The sequence below is a fragment of the Rhinichthys klamathensis genome, unplaced genomic scaffold (assembly GCF_029890125.1).
Source record: "Rhinichthys klamathensis goyatoka isolate OS25496 unplaced genomic scaffold, OSU_Roscu_1.1 h1tg000191l_1, whole genome shotgun sequence".
Classification (NCBI taxonomy): domain Eukaryota; kingdom Metazoa; phylum Chordata; class Actinopteri; order Cypriniformes; family Leuciscidae; genus Rhinichthys; species Rhinichthys klamathensis.
In genome coordinates this window covers 5260727-5279046 of record NW_026606717.1, presented here as the reverse complement: position 1 = coordinate 5279046, position 18320 = coordinate 5260727, and the positions used below count along the sequence as shown (strand labels likewise).

General features: G+C 40.5%; 2 protein-coding genes across 2 annotated transcripts in view; both read right to left on the bottom strand.

Moving 5' to 3' along the window:
* LOC130095433 (multidrug and toxin extrusion protein 1-like) overlaps positions 1 to 12002 on the bottom strand; it is a 63313-nt gene extending 51311 nt beyond the window's left edge. Inside the window, exons 1-4 of the mRNA XM_056262170.1 lie at positions 11700 to 12002; positions 11160 to 11261; positions 11009 to 11077; positions 10785 to 10933 (exon numbers count right to left, since the gene is read on the bottom strand). Coding sequence (XP_056118145.1) covers positions 10785 to 10933; positions 11009 to 11077; positions 11160 to 11261; positions 11700 to 11882 — 503 coding nt within the window. The 5' untranslated portion in view covers positions 11883 to 12002. The remainder of the gene's footprint in view (positions 1 to 10784; positions 10934 to 11008; positions 11078 to 11159; positions 11262 to 11699) is intronic.
* The window catches only part of LOC130095432 (multidrug and toxin extrusion protein 1), a 229191-nt gene that overhangs the window by 187621 nt on the left and 23250 nt on the right, over positions 1 to 18320 (bottom strand). The gene's annotated exons all lie outside the window — the stretch shown is intronic.

The following is an 18320-nucleotide window of genomic DNA, read 5'->3' as shown; positions in this document are numbered from 1 at the left end:
GGTTGAATCATCTTAACGTTATATCTCTGCCTATTGTGGCTCCTCGGAAAAGTCTTCCTGGCTTCAGCTTTTATCATAATAAATATAAGGTCAATCATGGACCTATTTTACGAATACTGGTATCGTTTCATGGCTAAACGTAGCCTATTACATTATTGCTATCGAAGCTTTCGACTAATCTCAGTTCCGATGCATGAACTCAGCCAATCGAGGCATCAGCCTATCTAGGCTTCACTATTAAACAAGCTTTCATGATTGTACTCTAAGCCAAATATTTCATGGTCGATCGCGGCCTTCGTTCATAAACGCATATCTTAGCTTTCCTGATTGTAACTATCTTAATGTCATATCTATGCCTATCATGGCTCTTCTGAAAAGTCGCCTTGGCTTCAGCTTTCTATCATCATATATATGTAAGGTCAATCATGGACCTATTTTACGATCACTGGTAATGTTTCATTGCTAAACGACGCCTATTACATTAATGCTATCGAAGCCTTCGACTAATCTCAGTTCTGATGCATGAACTCGGCCATATCGAGGCATCGGCCTATCGAGGCAGGCCTATCGAGGCATCGGCCTATCGAGGCATCGGCCTATCGAGGTTTCGCTATCGAACAAGCTTTCAGGATTGGAACCCTAAAGACAATTATTTCATGGCTGATCGCGGCCTTTGTTCATAAATGCATATCGTAGCTTCCTGGTTGTAATCATCTTAATGTCATATCTATGCCTATCATGGCTCCTCGGTAAAGTCTCCCTGGCTTCAGCCTTTATCATTATAAATATAAAGTCAAAATGGACCTATTTTTCGATTACTGGTATTGCGTCATGGCTAAACGTAGCCTATTACAGTAATGCTATCGAAGCTTTCGACTTATCTCGATCTGATGCATGAACTCAGCCTATCGAGGCATCAGCCTATCGAGGCATCACTATTGAAAAATCTTTCATGATTGTACTCTAAGCCAATTTTTTTTTTCATGGCCGATCGCAGCCTTCGTTCATAAACTCAAATCGTAGCTTTCCCGATTGTAATCATCTCAATGTCTTATCTCTGCCTCTTGTGCCTCCTCGGAAAGTCGACCTGGCAACTGCCCTTATCATTTATAAATATATGGTTAATCACGGACCTATTTTACAATCACTGTGATCGGTTCATGGCTATATGTAGCCTATTACATTTATGCTATCGAGCTTTCAACTAATCTCGGTTCCGATACATGAACTCAGCCTACCGAGACATTACAATTGACCGAGCTTTCATGACTGTACGCTAAAGCAAATATTTTGCGCGTATCGTAGCTTCCCTGATAGCAGTTATGCCAATGTGTCATCTCTGCCTTTCGTGGCTCCTCGGGAAGTCGCCTGGCGACAGCCTCATCATTTATAAATGTAAGGTCAATTACGGACCTATTTTTAAAGAAAGACGAGGGCTGGTGCATATGCTATTTAACTTTGCTTTTATTTATTTTCTCCCTATATTCATACCCAGGATGAATGCATCTTAAAATCTCAGCCTATCGAGGCTTCATTTAAAATCTCCATCTCAAGTTTTGGGGGGAGATGTGGCTTCTGTTCATATTCAGAAGATGAGAAGTTCAGCTCACATATAGTGACATTCCCAATTTCGATCTTTTAAAGCTTCTAATCAATTATCTTTATCTCAGTATATCTCATAGGTTTAATCCCAGGGGGGCTGGGTGAGTAAGGGAGAAGCAAAGTGGACAGTGCGTCGTATGCTGAGACGCAAACAGATCCACCTCTGCTTGGCCGTAAAACTCCCAAATTTTCTCCACCACCTCGGGGTGGAGTCTCCAGTCCCCTGGCCTCAGCTCCTGCCTCGACAGGATGTCTGCCCCAATATTCTGGTCCCCAGGAATATACACTGCCCTCAGGGAGAGTACCTTCCCCAGAGACCACAGGAGGATCTGGTGCGCCAGCTTGCAAAGCGGACGCGACCGCAGACCCCCAGACGGTTCAGATAAGAGACCACCGATGTGTTGTCTGTACGGACGAGCACATGATGGCCCCTCAGGTCTGGGAGGAATTGCTTCAACGCATTGAAGACAGCCATCATCTCCAGGCAATTTATGTGCCACGAAAGATGATGACCCCTCCACAGACCCTGAACCGAGCGGCCTTCCATTACCGCTCCCCAGCCGGTGAGGGAAGCATCTGTCGAGATAGCAACTCGATGGCAAAGAGCTCCCAACACCGGACCCTGGGTTAAGAATCAGTGTTTCCTCCATATAACCAAGGCACGAAGGCACCGCCGCGTGATCTTGATCATATGAAGTGGGTTTCCCCTCGGGGAGAACCCTCTGGTCCTGAGCCACCACTGCAAAGGTCTCATGTACAGCAGGCCAAAAGGTATCACGTTGGACGCTGCTGCCAAGAGACCCAACAGTCTCTCGAACTGTTTTACAGTGTGTGACTGGCCTAGCCTCAGCTCTCCTGTGGCTGTCAGGATAGCAGCTACACGAACGGGCGATAGAGTGGCCCGCATTGTCACTGAATCCCATACCACACCAAGAAAAGTGGTTCTCTGTACTGGAGAAAGAACACTCTTCTTGGCATTGAGCCTCAACCCCAACATCTGCATATGAGCGAGAACGACACCTCGGTGCCGAACCGCCAACTGCTCTGATTCCGCTAGAATCAGCCAGTCGTCGATGTAGTTCAGAATACGTATGCCCTGCAGCCTGAGCGGGGCTAGAGCTGCATCTACGCATTTCGTGAACGTGCGGGGTGATAGAGCTAGACCAAAAGGAAGTACCCGATACTGGTATTCTTTGCCCCCGAAAGAAAACCTTAGGAACTTCCTGTGCTGAGGGAGGATGGAGACATGGAAGTAGGCGTCCTTCAGATCTATCGTGACAAACCAGTCTGACAAACAAATCTGATTTGAGTCACGATCTGCTTGAGTGTCAGCATCTTGAACTTGAGTTTCTGTACTGAACGATTTAACAGACGAAGATCTAAAATGGGACGCAACCCTCCATCCTTTTTCGGAACAATGAAATAACGGCTGTAAAAACCTGACTCTCTGTCGGGTGAGTACACCTGTTCTATAGCTTCCTTTGCTAACAGGGCCTTTACCTCTTGCTCCATTACCAGAGCCTGCTCGGGATGCACTACTGTGAGCAACACCCCGTTGTAGCGAGGAGGACGAGAACCGAACTGGATTCTGTATCTTTTCTCTACAATCTGCAGGACGCAACGAGAAATATTTGGCAGTAGCTTCCACGCTGCCAGAAAATCTACTAAGGGAACCAGCCTCTCGAGCCTGGTCTCTGGTGTTAACGAGACAGCCAGTTCTGGAGCCTGAAACATAATGGTAGGAACTACCTGAACTGGCTGCTCTAAAACCCCCCTCAGAGGGCGCGAAACCGATGCAGTGCCGCAGCATAGCATCAGCGACTCGCTGGAGACCGCTGCGCCCCGAAGCACCAAGGGTGACGGGGTTGGCAGAAGGGTCCCGTGAGGACCCCGAAGTGGAACGGGGCACCGTATTCTGAGGTGTACACCGCTCCACTTCGGTCGGGGCCGTCCTCACAGGTCTGACGCCAGTGACGTCAGGACCTCTTTTTATGAGCCGAAGTCTTCTTCGCCTGAAGAACGGTCCTCAGATCCGGCTTCGACTTAGAAGACTTCGACTGAGAGTGTTGCGCCTGTTTCCAGTGTTTATGTGGAGGTGCACGAGACGAAACACTCTCTTTTTGTTGTGCACGATATGAGGAGCTCGACGGCTGGGCCTGCTCACGCCCAGCAGCCCCAGGGGGCTGGACACGGCGAGGGAGAAACTTTTTAAATGCCTCCGCTTGCTTCTTTGACTCTTGAAATCTCTCGACGACCGCATTGACTGCATTGCCGAAGAGACCAGAAGGCTCAAGCGGAGCATCCAATAAAAAAGCCCGATCTTTTTCTTTTATGTCGGCCAAATTTAACCAAAGATGCCTCTCAGTAGCTACAAGGGCTGCCATAGACCGCCCAATTGCTCTGGCGGTCTCCTTTGTAGCCCTGAGAGACAGATCGGTGGCCCGACGAAGTTCTCGAACCTCGTCAGGACCAACTCCCTCACTTCTATCCAGATCCCCCAGCAGGTCAGCTTGGTAAGCCTGGAGCACTGCCATAGTGTGCAGACATGCTCCAGCTTGACCTGCTGCCGTATAAGCTTTGCCCACTAACACCGAAGTTGCTTTAAGCGGTCTAGTGGGCAAAGCTGAGGCCTTCAAAGACGATGCTGGACCAGGTGACAGATAGCTCGCGAGCGTCTGTTCAGCCTGGGGCATCGCCTCATAACCGTACTCTTTCAGCCCTCTTATACCTGAATATAAATGAACTTGAGGGCTGAAAAGTCGTGATGAGTACGGTTTATCCCATGATCTAGATAACTCATTATGTAAATCAGGAAAAAAGGGAAGGCCTCGTGGTGGAGATGATGTAGCTGAAGAAAGGAAACGCTCGTCTAATTTACTTTTGGGACGAGCGCCCCTTTTCTCAGCTGGCCATTCAATATTTAATTTTTCTACAGCCCTAGACATCACATCCACCAGCTCCTCATATGCTGGGGAAACAGGTGGCGAATCTCTTTCCCCAGTGTGTGTGCTTATACTCTCCATACTCATCATATCAACCTCCTCAGAGGAAGAGCAATGAAGTAATGGAGGGCTCTCTCCCCGGGGCGGAAGAAGCCGCAGAGCGGGCTTCCGACACCGGGGGGAGAGCACTGGATCTTCCGGGTAAGGAAGGAGAAAAGGCCCTCTGACCCGTCTCCAACCCCTCCGAAAGATCCTTTTGCGATCCCCAGGAATGCATTCTCCGTGCTGCCTCGGCAACAGCGGGTCCTGCACCCTGAGGATCGCGAACCTGACCACTCTCGTCAAAGAGTGACAGGCGAGAGCGGAGCATGCGAAGCGGAAGCATCTCGCAATGCTGGCACTCAGCCCCCTCGAAGGCTGAGACCGCATGCTCCACTCCCAAACAAACGACACAAAGCTCGTGTGTGTCCCCACCCGTTAAATAACACGGGCAGGGAGAAGCACACTGTTTGTACTGTGACGAGCGTCCTCAGAGAAAGCAGCGTCGCCCTGGCAACCAACACAAAACACCTGCACGTCCTCATCGCCGGCTGATCGGTCACAGCTGCTCCCAATCAGCCCACAGCCACATAAGCAGCACATGCTTAGCAAACAGACAGACGCTAGTCTCGAACTGAATGAAAGCGCTGGTCTAACCTTTTTTATCCCTTCCTGGTCATGACGTCACCCGCCCGTGACGCTCATTCTTTCCATTGGACTAGTTGACATTGATGCTCAGATGCATTCACGCTGGGGGCGTTCCCAAAGCGTCGATGACGCATCGCGAGTTCCCTCGAAAGGGAACTGAGGGCGCGGGCGCTTCGGTCTGCGCAAGCCCGGAAAGCGCCGGAAGTGATCTCTCGCGCGGTTGCGAAAAAAATTCAACGTTGTCTGATGATATATCGAAATCATCTTCCATTGCGATTTCCTGTATATCTAAATATGTTTAGATCTTCACAGTGAAAGGTAACACTTCCGAAATCTCTGTGTAAACAATGAGTGACGTACACGCGCGAGAGATCACTTAGTTCCGGCGCTTTCCGGCGCTTGCGCAGACCGAAGCGCCCGCGCCCTCAGATCACTTGGACGTGGCTGTGTTTACAAGAGGTAAAAACGATATAAATACTGTTCGTTTTCTCACACAAACCGCTCGTTTCGTGTCTTAGACCATCAATGTGTACTTACATTTACGAGTCATTAAATCATGTTTAATTTGGACTTCTCAGTGCATGCTCTTTGAGGTGGAAAGACCATAGACCTGCATTATATGACTGACAGACAAGAACGGTTTGACCTAAAAAATATCAAAATTGAAACTACTGCGGAAACAAAGACACCTACATCTTGGATGCCCTTGAGGTAAGCTAAAACATACCAAAAATTATTTCAAAGTGAACTATCCCTTTAAATATACCTACCTTTTCCGTTTTGTATGAATTGTTGTTGTGTTTTCTGAATTGTTATTTTGTTTTTTGAATTGTTATTTTGTTTTTGTAATTGTGATTTGTTTTGCACCTCTCGGCCACCGTACTCAAATCAAATCACAAAAATAAATTGCCTTTTGAAAAGGTAAAACAAAGCAAGGGATCATCATGATTGGAGCAACATGCCCTTGATCAGTGAGTTTTGCTTGAGCAAAGTTATATTAGCTATTCTAGAAAATTGTTTGAATAGAATGATTTAAAGACAAAACAAAGTTGTAAAACGTATGGACACTGATGACAAACTAAATATGCAAGATAACACAAAGACAAACGTGTAAGAGAAAGCAAGACTTATTGAATGTTTTTATTTTATTTTATTTTTTAGTATGGACGAGGAAGAGCTGGCGGAACAAGGAGAAGAAAAAAGTGGGTCTTTGGTATCTTGGCCATTAAGGGTGTTAGAAGACGACCAACAGCGCTCAAGAGATCACCTGATTCCAGTTATAACAAGATATGTTCGCGAGGGATCAACCATTTTGAGTCACGAATGGAGACCCTACAGGAGAGCTTTGACCACACTTGGCTACACTCACGACACTGTGAATCATAGCAGGTCGTTTGTAGACCCAATTCATGGAGGCCACACCCAGACTATAGAAAGAGCATGGTCAACATATAAAAGCCAGATTTGGAGGTTGAGAGGCAATAGGACAGAAAAGCTGTTAAAGGAACACTTGACCTGCATTTAGTGGACATACTGGCTTGGACACAACCACAGGGATGGTCCTCTAGGTCTAGGACGTTTGCTAAAAGATATTAGAAGACAATACATAGTTTAATATTTTGGAGTATACAGTACTAAAAAATAAATTCCTTGTACCTGTGTGTGGGTGAGCATATGTGTGGTTGATGTATATGTGCATGTCTCTGTTTCATAACTGTGCCAAATTTTAGGTTTAATTCAGATATCATATTTTACACAGTGCTTTATTCTTGCATGCCCAGTTGTGCATTTTTGCATTATGTAGGATTTTCTTTTATGATTTTGTGGAAATGTTTCAGTGCTTATAATAAAATAAACGATTGAGTAGTTAGTGAGGAGTTAACATGTTTTTCACTTTAGTATAATGGACCACATCACTAGTAGTTCCTGCGGGATGACAAGGTAACGCTTGAGTAGTTAGTGAGGAGTTAACATGTTTTTCACTTAAGAGTAATGGACCACATCACTAGTAGTTCCTGCGTGATGACAAGGTAACGCTTGAGTAGTTAGTGAGGAGTTAACATGTTTTTCACAAATAATACAAGTTATTTTCATATTATATTTGACACATACTGTACAGGTTCTGTGAGGCACTAATATTCTAACAAACACATCTGGAAGATGTGGTTTTGCGCTTATCGCAACATAAATGCAGCCAATATATTCATTAAAGATGCAAATTGTTTTTGACAAGAGAACATCAATGTTTATATTCATATCCTAAAGAGAAGTCATCCTCAGGCAGCTACTGTAACATAAAGGTAAGTCTTTGGAGTCTGAAATACACTCACCGGCCACTTTATTAGGTACACCTGTCCAACTGCTCGTTAACACTTAATTTCTAAGCAGCCAATCACATGGCGGCAACTCAGTGCATTTAGGCATGTAGACATGGTCAAGACAATCTCCTGCAGTTCAAACCGAGCATCAGTATGGGGAAGAAAGTTGATTTGAGTGACTTTGAACGTGGCATGATTGTTGGTGCCAGAAGGGCTGGTCTGAGTATTTCAGAAACTGCTAATCTACTGGGATTTTCACGCACAACCATCTCTAGGGTTTACAGAGAATGGTCCGAAAAAGAAAAAACATCCAGTGAGCGGCAGTTCTGTGGGCGGAAATGCCTTGTTGATGCCAGAGGTCAGAGGAGAATGGCCAGACTGGTTCGAGCTGATAGAAGGGCAACAGTGACTGAAATAACCACTCGTTACAACCGAGTTATGCAGCAAAGCATTTGTGAAGCCACAACACGCACAACCTTGAGGCGGATGGGCTACAACAGCAGAAGACTCCACCGGGTACCACTCATCTCCACTACAAATAGGAAAAAGAGGCTACAATTTGCAAGAGCTCACCAAAATTGAACAGTTGAAGACTGGAAAAATGTTGCCTGGTCTGATGAGTCTCGATTTCTGTTGAGACATTCAGATGTTAGAGTCAGAATTTGGCGTAAACAGAATGAGAACATGGAACCATCATGCCTTGTTACCACTGTGCAGGCTGGTGGTGGTGGTGTAATGGTGTGGGGGATGTTTTCCTGGCACACTTTAGGCCCCTTAGTGCCAATTGGGCATCGTTTAAATGCCACGGCCTACCTGAGCATTGTTTCTGACCATGTCCATCCCTTTATGGCCACCATGTACCCATCCTCTGATGGCTACTTCCACCATGTCACAAAGCTCTAATCATTTCAAATTGGTTTCTTGAACATGACAATGAGTTCACTGTACTAAAATGGCCTCCACAGTCACCAGATCTCAACCCAATAGAGCATCTTTGGGATGTGGTGGAACGGGAGATTCGCATCATGGATGTGCAGCCGACAAATCTGCGGCAACTGTGTGATGCCATCATGTCAATATGGACCAAACTCCCTGAGGAATGCTTCCAGCACCTTGTTGAATCTATGCCACGAAGAATTGAGGCAGTTCTGAAGGCAAAAGGGGGTCCAACCCGTTACTAGCATGGGGTACCTAATAAAGTGGCCGGTGAGTGTATATTGAACTGACACTCAATAGAGCTCATAATAGTGAACTAATCCAATCATGAGAGTGTCAGCATCACTTCCTAACTATTTAAGATAAAAAAAAAAAAACTATCATTATTAGTATTATTCTGTTTAAGTTTGAAATAAACAGAGAACATACGTCCATCCTTTGGCAAGAGTAGTAGTCACAATCTCAACCTGTTGCTAATGTATTTGGGGGGATTTAATATTCATAAACTGGTTTCCACAAAGAACCCATTTGAGGCACACGCTTCTGAAATGTTATGACCATGTTAAGAGTAAAACCCCCACAATTGTTCACTTTTTAGACATGTTACTTTTGTGATTAGTACTTAATTGGTTATTATATCTTAGTTCACAAGTAGTTCTCAATGAGGATATATTTCTTTAGTAATAATCAAATACCTACCAAAGAACTACCTTTGTACTAAATTACCTATTACTTACTGCTTAGTTAATATTGCTTCCATATTAGTTAATAGTATTAAGTTCGGTGTTAATGCAGTACTACCTATTACTTCCTGCATAGCTACTTGTTAACTACGGACCATTATTCTAAAGTGTTACCGAAAACAGTTACTTTGGCTGTAGGATCATAGGATTTGCCAAAGTTTCCATTTGTTAACATTAGTTAAATACATAGTTAACATGACCTAACAATGAAAAATACTTGTAAAGCATTTTAGGAATCTTAGTTAGTGTTTTTTCAACATACATGATTAAAATCTAAAATTGTATCTATTAATATTATTTAATGGATCTGAGCTAATATCAACAACAGTTCAATTGAATAAATATTACCGTGAATAAACACTGTAACAATATTGCTCATTGTTAGTTAAAGTCAGTTAATGCATTACTTTATTGTAAAGTGTTACTGAATATAAAATAATAATAATACAAATAAAATGTAATTTATTGCTATGATGGCAAAGCTAAGTTTTCAGCAGCCATTACTCAAGTTTTCAGTGTCACATGATCCTTCAGAAATCATTCTAATGAGCTGATTGGATCTTATTATACATACAGTATGTAAATACACATCACTTTGGATAAAAGCGCCTGCTAAGTGAATACATGTAAATTTAAAGACCCCCTGTGGTGAAAATCTAATTTTAATGTTGTTTATATGTCCATGTGGTGTTGTAGCACTGGTCAGTCTGTTACTCCACGTTACCTCCCTACGGGCAGGATGTGGCCTCTGTAGCATCCCTTTCCATTTGAATAGGCATGCTTTCCCAGTGTTATCCACTAGTCTTACTTTATGGGTAAGTAGGAAGAGCAGTGATCGACATTCTCCATGTAAGCCCTGTCCTTTTTCCACCCTAACAGGTTTAGGTAGTGGAAGGGTTGTGGCATTTTTCTTATGGATCCCAATACGCCAGTCACCGACATGATGTCGAATGTGACTGACTGATAGGGAACGTCTAGGTTACCTATTGTAACCCCCGTTCCCTGAAGGAGGGAACAGAGACGTTATGTCCCGTCGCCACAATCCCTGTGACCGCCGCTGAAAGACAAGGCACTGGCTCGGCTCCTCAGTGAAAACTTAATGAGTGAGTCCCGCACACTTCCTTCCTTATTATTATCGCTGTGTAGCCTACAAGATCAGGTTCAGTTTCATGCTTATTTTATTTACTATATAAGCTATTCCACCCGAAAGCTTGTTACTATATAAACTTGAACATGTTAATTTATAAGACAGTGTGTAATATTATGTTTTTAAAAAAAGTATTTAATAAGATACTCAATCAAAATAGTAAACACAAGTACAAGCCAAGAATACTTAGAATAGCCTACTTAATTATACTTTTAAGTATATCTCGAACAACAAGTATAGGCCAAATATACTTTTCTGTCAGTATAAGTCAAGTATACTTAAGTGCAATATATTTCTGAGAAGCACATAAAAAGTAGACTGAAAGTATACTTTCTCATTTTTAATTTAAAAGAAGTATACCAATAATAGCACACTTGAATAAACATATTTTTTGTAAGGGTTGTCAGACCTGGCCACAGTGGGACTCTGCCGGACAGCCAGCAGGATCGGCTCTGTGTTGATGAGAAGCGCCCAGCAGGGGAAACAGGCCAACAGGAGGATGAGAATCCCTCTCTGCAGTATCACACCCACCCGCTTCAGATTATTACCCCCAAACGTCTGCAGGACACAATTCACTTCAAATGACATCTGAGCACAAATGACACTTACATTACTGAACATTGACTATCATACCTGAGAGATGAGTGTATCGCATGCAGACGCCAATCCAGATCCGATGGAGATGCCAGACACATTAATAACCTGTGAGCAAAAGGGACGCATTTATAAAGGCGATGGGTGTTTTAATGCACACCACTATAATAAACTTATTTTGTGAACTCACAGCAATAGCCAGAGCCACACCAGCCAGTTCAGTTTTCCCCAAGTGTCCACAGAACACAGTGCTGATGAAGCTGATCAGAAAGATCATCAGCTGAGATATAAACTGCATTAAGAGGAGAAACGTTTTCAGGATCCGTTAGACATTTCCACTTCTTGAGAAATAAAATAGGGTTGAAACTGATCATGTCATGTTCTTCAGATAAAATGGACTAATGAAATATATTATTAACTCATTATGTGATCAAATATCATATGAACAAATTTAGCATTAAACTTTGCGACTTAGATTGCATTTAGATACATTAAATGGCAGATGTATTAAGAACATTCTAATGGTCATGATTCAGTTCCAAATTGAAAATATAGTTTTGCCAAAACTATTAGGGATGAGCACAATGTAATCAAATGTTTTATTTTTTTAACATCGAGGCAAAAAATGAAAAGTTAAAGCTAAAAAAAAATTCAAAGCTAAATAAAATATTCAAAATTGTTTAACACATCCGAATTTATTTTTTGCTCGATTCAAACGATTCAAACTTACCACGGGTCCAGCCAGCTTCCCCTGCTCTACAATTTCTTCTCTATAATTCACTGGTAACAAACTCCGAAGTTTCTTTCGACACCCTCCACAAACAACCTGTGAACTCGACGTTGACTGAGCATCATCAGTTTTCTCCTGTTTTGAGTCTCCGTTTATCTGACTCACTGTGGTAATACTGTCCATTTTCGTTATTCCTGAAGTCTTTAATTCCCACAATGCAGCTTATATTTAGGTACAGTACAGAACTACTTCTGCATAAAAGACATTTCGCTAAAGGTCCATTGCAGTGAGACGTCTGAGTGGATCTCTGTCTGGTTTAGCCCTGCCTGCTGCTGTACTCCACGAGGTCATTACATAAACATAAGTCACTTTGTGCTCAGATGTGTTCGGTTTTTTATTGTTCAAGTAAAATAAATAAAATAAATATCATATTTAATTATATTATATTAAATAATAATAACATAATTATTTTTATTATTATTTCATTATGTTTCATTAGAAAAAAAATACTGAATGCATCTTATGAAATACAGATTTCAAAACAATGAATATCTGTGTAGGCATCAGAAAAACTTTCACTCAGTTAAATCAACTTCAAATCAGTCACACGGTAAACTTCTGTCTGGTCAGATATTAAAAACGGTTACATATTACTCCTGGGCCAGTGTCTGGGACTAAGCTGACAAGTAACGATTTGTAAAATTAGTGAACAATTGAGTAAGTAAATGTAGAAATATGGTAGGTGAAAGTCTAATTTTTGAGGGAGTCATTAAATTGACAGAGAAAATTCTGAGAGGGGGTCAGAATCACACAACATGTAGTCGTTATCCCTAAATGAACAAGTTGATAACAGTCCAGATGGCCTTGCAGTGGCTTTATTTTAAGCAGTCCTATTATGCCATTTTAAGATTTTTTTACGATCTTGATTTTGTTTTTATTTTGTACTAGAATAGGATTTCATGCTTGACTATTAAAAAAAATGCATTGCTGTATTCTAGGTTCATCTGCCTTTAGGAAAGCCAAACAAGGGGTTTTGTAACTGGGGTGGAAAAACAGCGTCTCTTTGACATTACAACTGCACGCTTAACCCTCTGGGGTCTGAGGTGTTTTCGGGGTCCTTGAGATGTTTTGGCATGCTCTGACATTTATGCATTTTTCAGTTGCTTATAAACATATTAATGGCACAGGTGAAATTACACTCTATATAGCACACACAGGGCTACCATTATATGTGAGCAACATGTATGTACATGTTTGTATTTTTGAGAGAATATTGTTTATGCGTGGTTATTGAAAAAACTAAAAAATAAATTTTCTAATATATGGCCACAAATAACATACTAAATATCTGTCCACAAGACTTTTGACTAGTGGATGTTGTCGCCTAGAGTATTTGCTTCAAATTGATCTGAAAATCATTCTGGCTAATCATTCACATAAAACAATAGATTGTTTTAAATTGTGAAAAACATTTTTTTGTTTGCAAAGGCAATATGCGGATGGGCGGATCGGCCCAACCCCCTCATGAATAATTAGGCAGTTCTCACCTGAGCAGACTGCATACTAATGAGCCTTTCATTCAGGGGTGTCACACAAGAAAGAATGCAAGGACAATATATATATATAAATAAATAAATATTTATATACACACACACACACACACACACACACACACACACATATATATATATATATATATATATGTGTGTGTGTGTGTGTGTGTGTGTGTGTGTGTGTATATAAATATTTATTTATTTATATATATATATATATTGTCCTTGCATTCTTTCTTGTGTGACACCCCTGAATGAAAGGCTCATTATATATATATATATATATATATATATATATATATATATATATATATATATATATATATATATATACATATACATATATATATATATATATATATACAAACAATCAAAATATAAATGAAAGCCAAAAGCACATTTTTAGTCACACATTTTAGCCATCCACATACCATTTTTAGCCATCCACCGCGGTAAAAATAAACCAGTCGCATTTCAAAGTCGTACGCGAAATGACCGCCAGGTGGCGCAAAGGGACATTTAGCAAAACGTAAGTGGGGCTAATGTCTATTAACAGTAGCCTAAGGATGAAATACTACAAGTTATGGTAATTTCCAAATAAGCCTACAACAAATTGTTGGTCATACAGATAAGATATAATCTTTTAAAACTGTAAAAGGTTAAAGTAGGCCTACACTCACAGGCTAAAGACAAAACGTTTTCTCGCTCATGTGAGAATCAAACGTTTGGTTATTTCTCAGTAACAAAATTCATAGCCGAGCGGTAGAACTGATGGTTCATCATCAAGATGACACAGGTTCAAATCCCGCACAAACATGGTCTGCTGTATATTTTATATTTATTATTGCAGAGAGATTTGTCTAGCTCTAAAACTCTGTTACACCATACAGTTTTGTTTTATATAGGCTATATATATTTTTTTATTTATTTATTCCAGGCTCTCACGCCACCCCCCCGATTTCTCACGCTGAAGTGTCAACCCGGTCGGTCAAATTCCTGAAAGATATAGTTTATCTATAGATCTACCTGTTGAGCCACTCGTGATCGACTAGTTATACCGTAAATTAGTTAAAATATCCCGTAATCTATCTAGAGCGAGCGTGCATGCGAGACAGATATTGTGCTCCAAACCGTGCGCGCGCATGGCAGAGAGGTCTGTTCCCTACAACCTAGAGTTTTTAAAAACATGGTTTTAAGTAAAGTGTGATTTGCCAGGGGGGACTGGGATTTCCTTCTGGTCTAAACATCCCTACTTCTGCTGAATTATTTTAATCCCCACACCCCTCCCTCCACAGCTAATCAATGCTATAGGCTACTTCACCAATATCAAATATATAAAATAGAGATATGCAACAGGCACGTTTAAACGAAAAACAATAAAATCAAAACCAGCGTTTCAGTTGTTCATTAGTTCCAGTGGCCTTAATGCATGCACGGCTTTTCAAAATTTCACAAAGCGTGTTGAGATTATTTTGAATGAAATATTGAAGTTTATAATTAAGTGTTTTGGCACACCACGCCGAGTGACCCTATGCATTTTTCTAAAGTCGGGTTTTATTCTGGCATCGTGAGTTAGTGTTCGACAAACGCGGCGGCGCGTTCATTTAGATTAATTTATTTATCTCATTATTACAGCTAAAATAACTTAATAGGCGACTCCGTAATTTTTTGGTCATACAGATAAGAGTAGAGTAGCTTACATCGTTCAAAACTGTAAACTTGTATTCATATTAGGCTAACGACAAAAACAGTATATCTGTCCTCTCTGTCTCCGGGAACTGCGCGTCACAAAAATGAACCGAAAGCCACTTCAGCTCAGTCACGATAAGAAATCGGCTATGTCTAAAGCCTTTAAATGTCTAAATATTTAGGCTAATAAATGTTATCTGATTATGTAGGCTAATCCATATGAAAACGAGAGGTACAGAGGATCTACTCAAACATGCGCTTCCCAATGAGAAAATGACAAGACATGGGTGAAAATCTCGCTCTAATTAAATGTAGGCTAAATCGCCCTGAATTAAAATGTAAAAACATAATAATGTATTTGTCGAAATGTTGCGATATTGTTTCATTTAAGTTCATAATTATTCTATAAATGTTATTTAATTTAGCAGCATTACCACGAAGCACCGTGTTTCGATATTTATTTGAATAATACAAAATAAAATAAAAACTTAATTCACAAATTGCATGCCTGGTTGTAAGGATCCAAAGATCCCTGTAGACTTTAATATTAAGTGACAACAAATTCACAAGCGTTTTTTCAGATTATATTTAGTTTTGCTTGGAAAAAGCTGCCCCAAACCAGTTTTATTTCATCAATTATTGAAATAATGAAATATTTAGTAATAAACTTTTATGACAGAAATATCACTAGGCTACATGTAACTTAAATCATTTAATTCCTTCATTATCAACACTGTCTAGAATGGCGATTTAAGTGTGAATTGCGACTTCTCTTTGTGTTAAGTCAGCCTCAGACTCCGATAGCCTGTGGGGGGTTGGAGGGACAGTTGCTGGACAAAGGTGTTAATGTTCCTCTTTCATATGGAGAGTGTCGGATAGCCAGCCTGATGAGCAGGCAAAATTATTGTAAGGATAAATCTGTGTCCAAATGTAGGCCCCATATCTTATTAAATTATAAATATTGTAGTTTATTTATTGTAGCCTATTTAAAGTTTTTTTTTCACACAAAATTTCAATTGAAGTTATTGTAAGGTGAATTCAACAAGGCATGCTGTGTCTTTGAAGCAACAATTAAAGGTTAAATAATTTTTTCGTGATTTGTATGGCTGACACGCAGCGACATATACAGTATTATCAGCTGTATGATGTGTTTTTACCCTGAAATGATTAATTTCGAGAGAGAGACCCGCGCGCGCAGCGAGGGAGACTAAATAAACTTGTTAAAAAGAGATCCAGCGCGAGAGAGGCAAAGAGAAACGCATGTTTTTAATTTAATTATGTTTCTTTGGACAATTTTCGTTTTGTAGGCCTACTGTTTTAATTGTTTAATTTAGCTGTAATTTCTTTGGCAATACAAATTTAAAATGTCGCAAGAATAAGATTAGCCTAGTGTTTCTTATTTTGCATCGCAAAAGAAATAAACTCTAAACAAGATGCAACCCTGTTTTAAATTAAACAATTTAAACCTTGAAATGTTCGAACTTGGTTTCAAACTTAAGTAATTTTAGTGTTCTTTTACATTACACAATAATTTAGCAGACTAAAGACGAGCTTCTTCATTTTCATTTTCTGATCGGCTGACAATCTTCATCAGTTTTTGTCGTTTGTGCAGCGGCTGCGGTTCTACAGGAATGTAGCAAATTTATGTTGTAATGATAATCAAACAAAACTCTTGACTTTAAATAAGTAAACAGATATAAACAGTTACCTATTTAAGCATCAAGGTGGGAAAATATAAACGTAGGACAACATCGGTTAACAACATCTATGCTACATTGAGATTCGATCTCGGGTCTGTTGAAGCTCCTCGAAGCTCGTGTCGTTGCGTTGATCACTGAGCTATCGTCTGTACGCTGTTAAAGTTGTAAAGCCTCGTTCATGTAGCCTAAATGTTTTTATTGCAATGTTTTATGTTGAAATGTTTTCATTATTTATTCAATTACATTTCAGTAGCCTAATTTCAGTATTGTGATTATGAATTATTTTAACTACGTTTCACTTGTTGAATTCTTCTGCTACCAGCTTTCAATCGCTCTGAATCAGCGCGGTGCGGCAGCAGATTACGCATTAGAGAGAATAAACCGGAATAAACGAACACTTTTCAGAGTCTATGATTGTAGCGCCTCTTAGCGGTAAAAGGCAGCAAATACACCACACATTTTACCGCCGCGGTGGAACAGCTGATGTGGGCGTTGTCATGGCTTGCCTCGACATTTGCGTTTGAATAGCGCGCGTCGTCCGTGGGCGTGTCAGATTAACGCGTAATGAAGTGTAATGAGCTGGGGGAAAAAATACTGACAGCACTCTCTTTTCATACAGATTGCATAAACTGAGAATATTTGTTTTTTATATAAATTACTTCATTTAAAAGAAGAGAATTCAAGCTTCATAAAGAAAAACCTCTCGTGCCTGTGTGACAAGTAATCGCGGAGTTACAGTTAATCTTAGGACGCGTTTCAGAATGGACTTCACTGACAGAGAGAACGCAAAACTCGCATCATGTTTGTTTTTCTTTATTTGGTGAAAAGCACAACACTTTGTTTTTATTGTGAGTATCCACAAAAAAAATAGAAACTTAACAGGATCTAATGATGTACAACACTTATATGTAAGATCAAAATTAACAGAGTAATTTGAGTCTCTTTTGCACTGATAAGGAAAAAAGTGAGCTGGTATCGCCGGCGAGACCGCCGACCCCAGAGAGTTAAAGCAGGTCTTCTTTAGAACAGTCTTTATTAGCGCATCTTAACCAGGTCTCGCCCCTTGCATATTCTGTGGGCAGCAATTATTTTAATGAGTGACATTGTGAATTCACAAGATCTGGAAAAAATATAGTCCCAACAAACCGTTTAATGTAGTTCTTGAAAAGTGTTTTCTCTTAAATTTATAATAAATAAATAAAAATAATAATAAATCTCTTAAGTTATATTAAAGAATATCATTGCTCTTCCAAGCTTTGTAATGGGAGTGAATGGTAACTGAGATTTTGAAGCCCTAAAAAGTACATCCATCCATCATAAAAGTGCTCCATACGGCTCCAGGAGGTTAACAAAGGCCGTCTGAAGTGAAGGGATGCATTTTTGTAAGAAAAATATCCATAATTATAACTTTATAAACTGTAATCACTAGCTAATCACTAGCTTCCAGTCATATGGCGTACAGTATGATGTAGGAGTAACGTAAGCTTAGTGAGAGTATATATACACCTCTTGTGGTTCAAACAAATAGGACTGGACAACAAAGCTCCTCCGATATTTCTCTTGAAAAATTATTGTTTTAGACTTCTAACTCATGACCGGTGTTTTCTTTTTCTATATCCTCTGTGCTTCCGCACTCCTCAATGAATGACGTTGAAGGAGAACCATAATGACAGAAACCA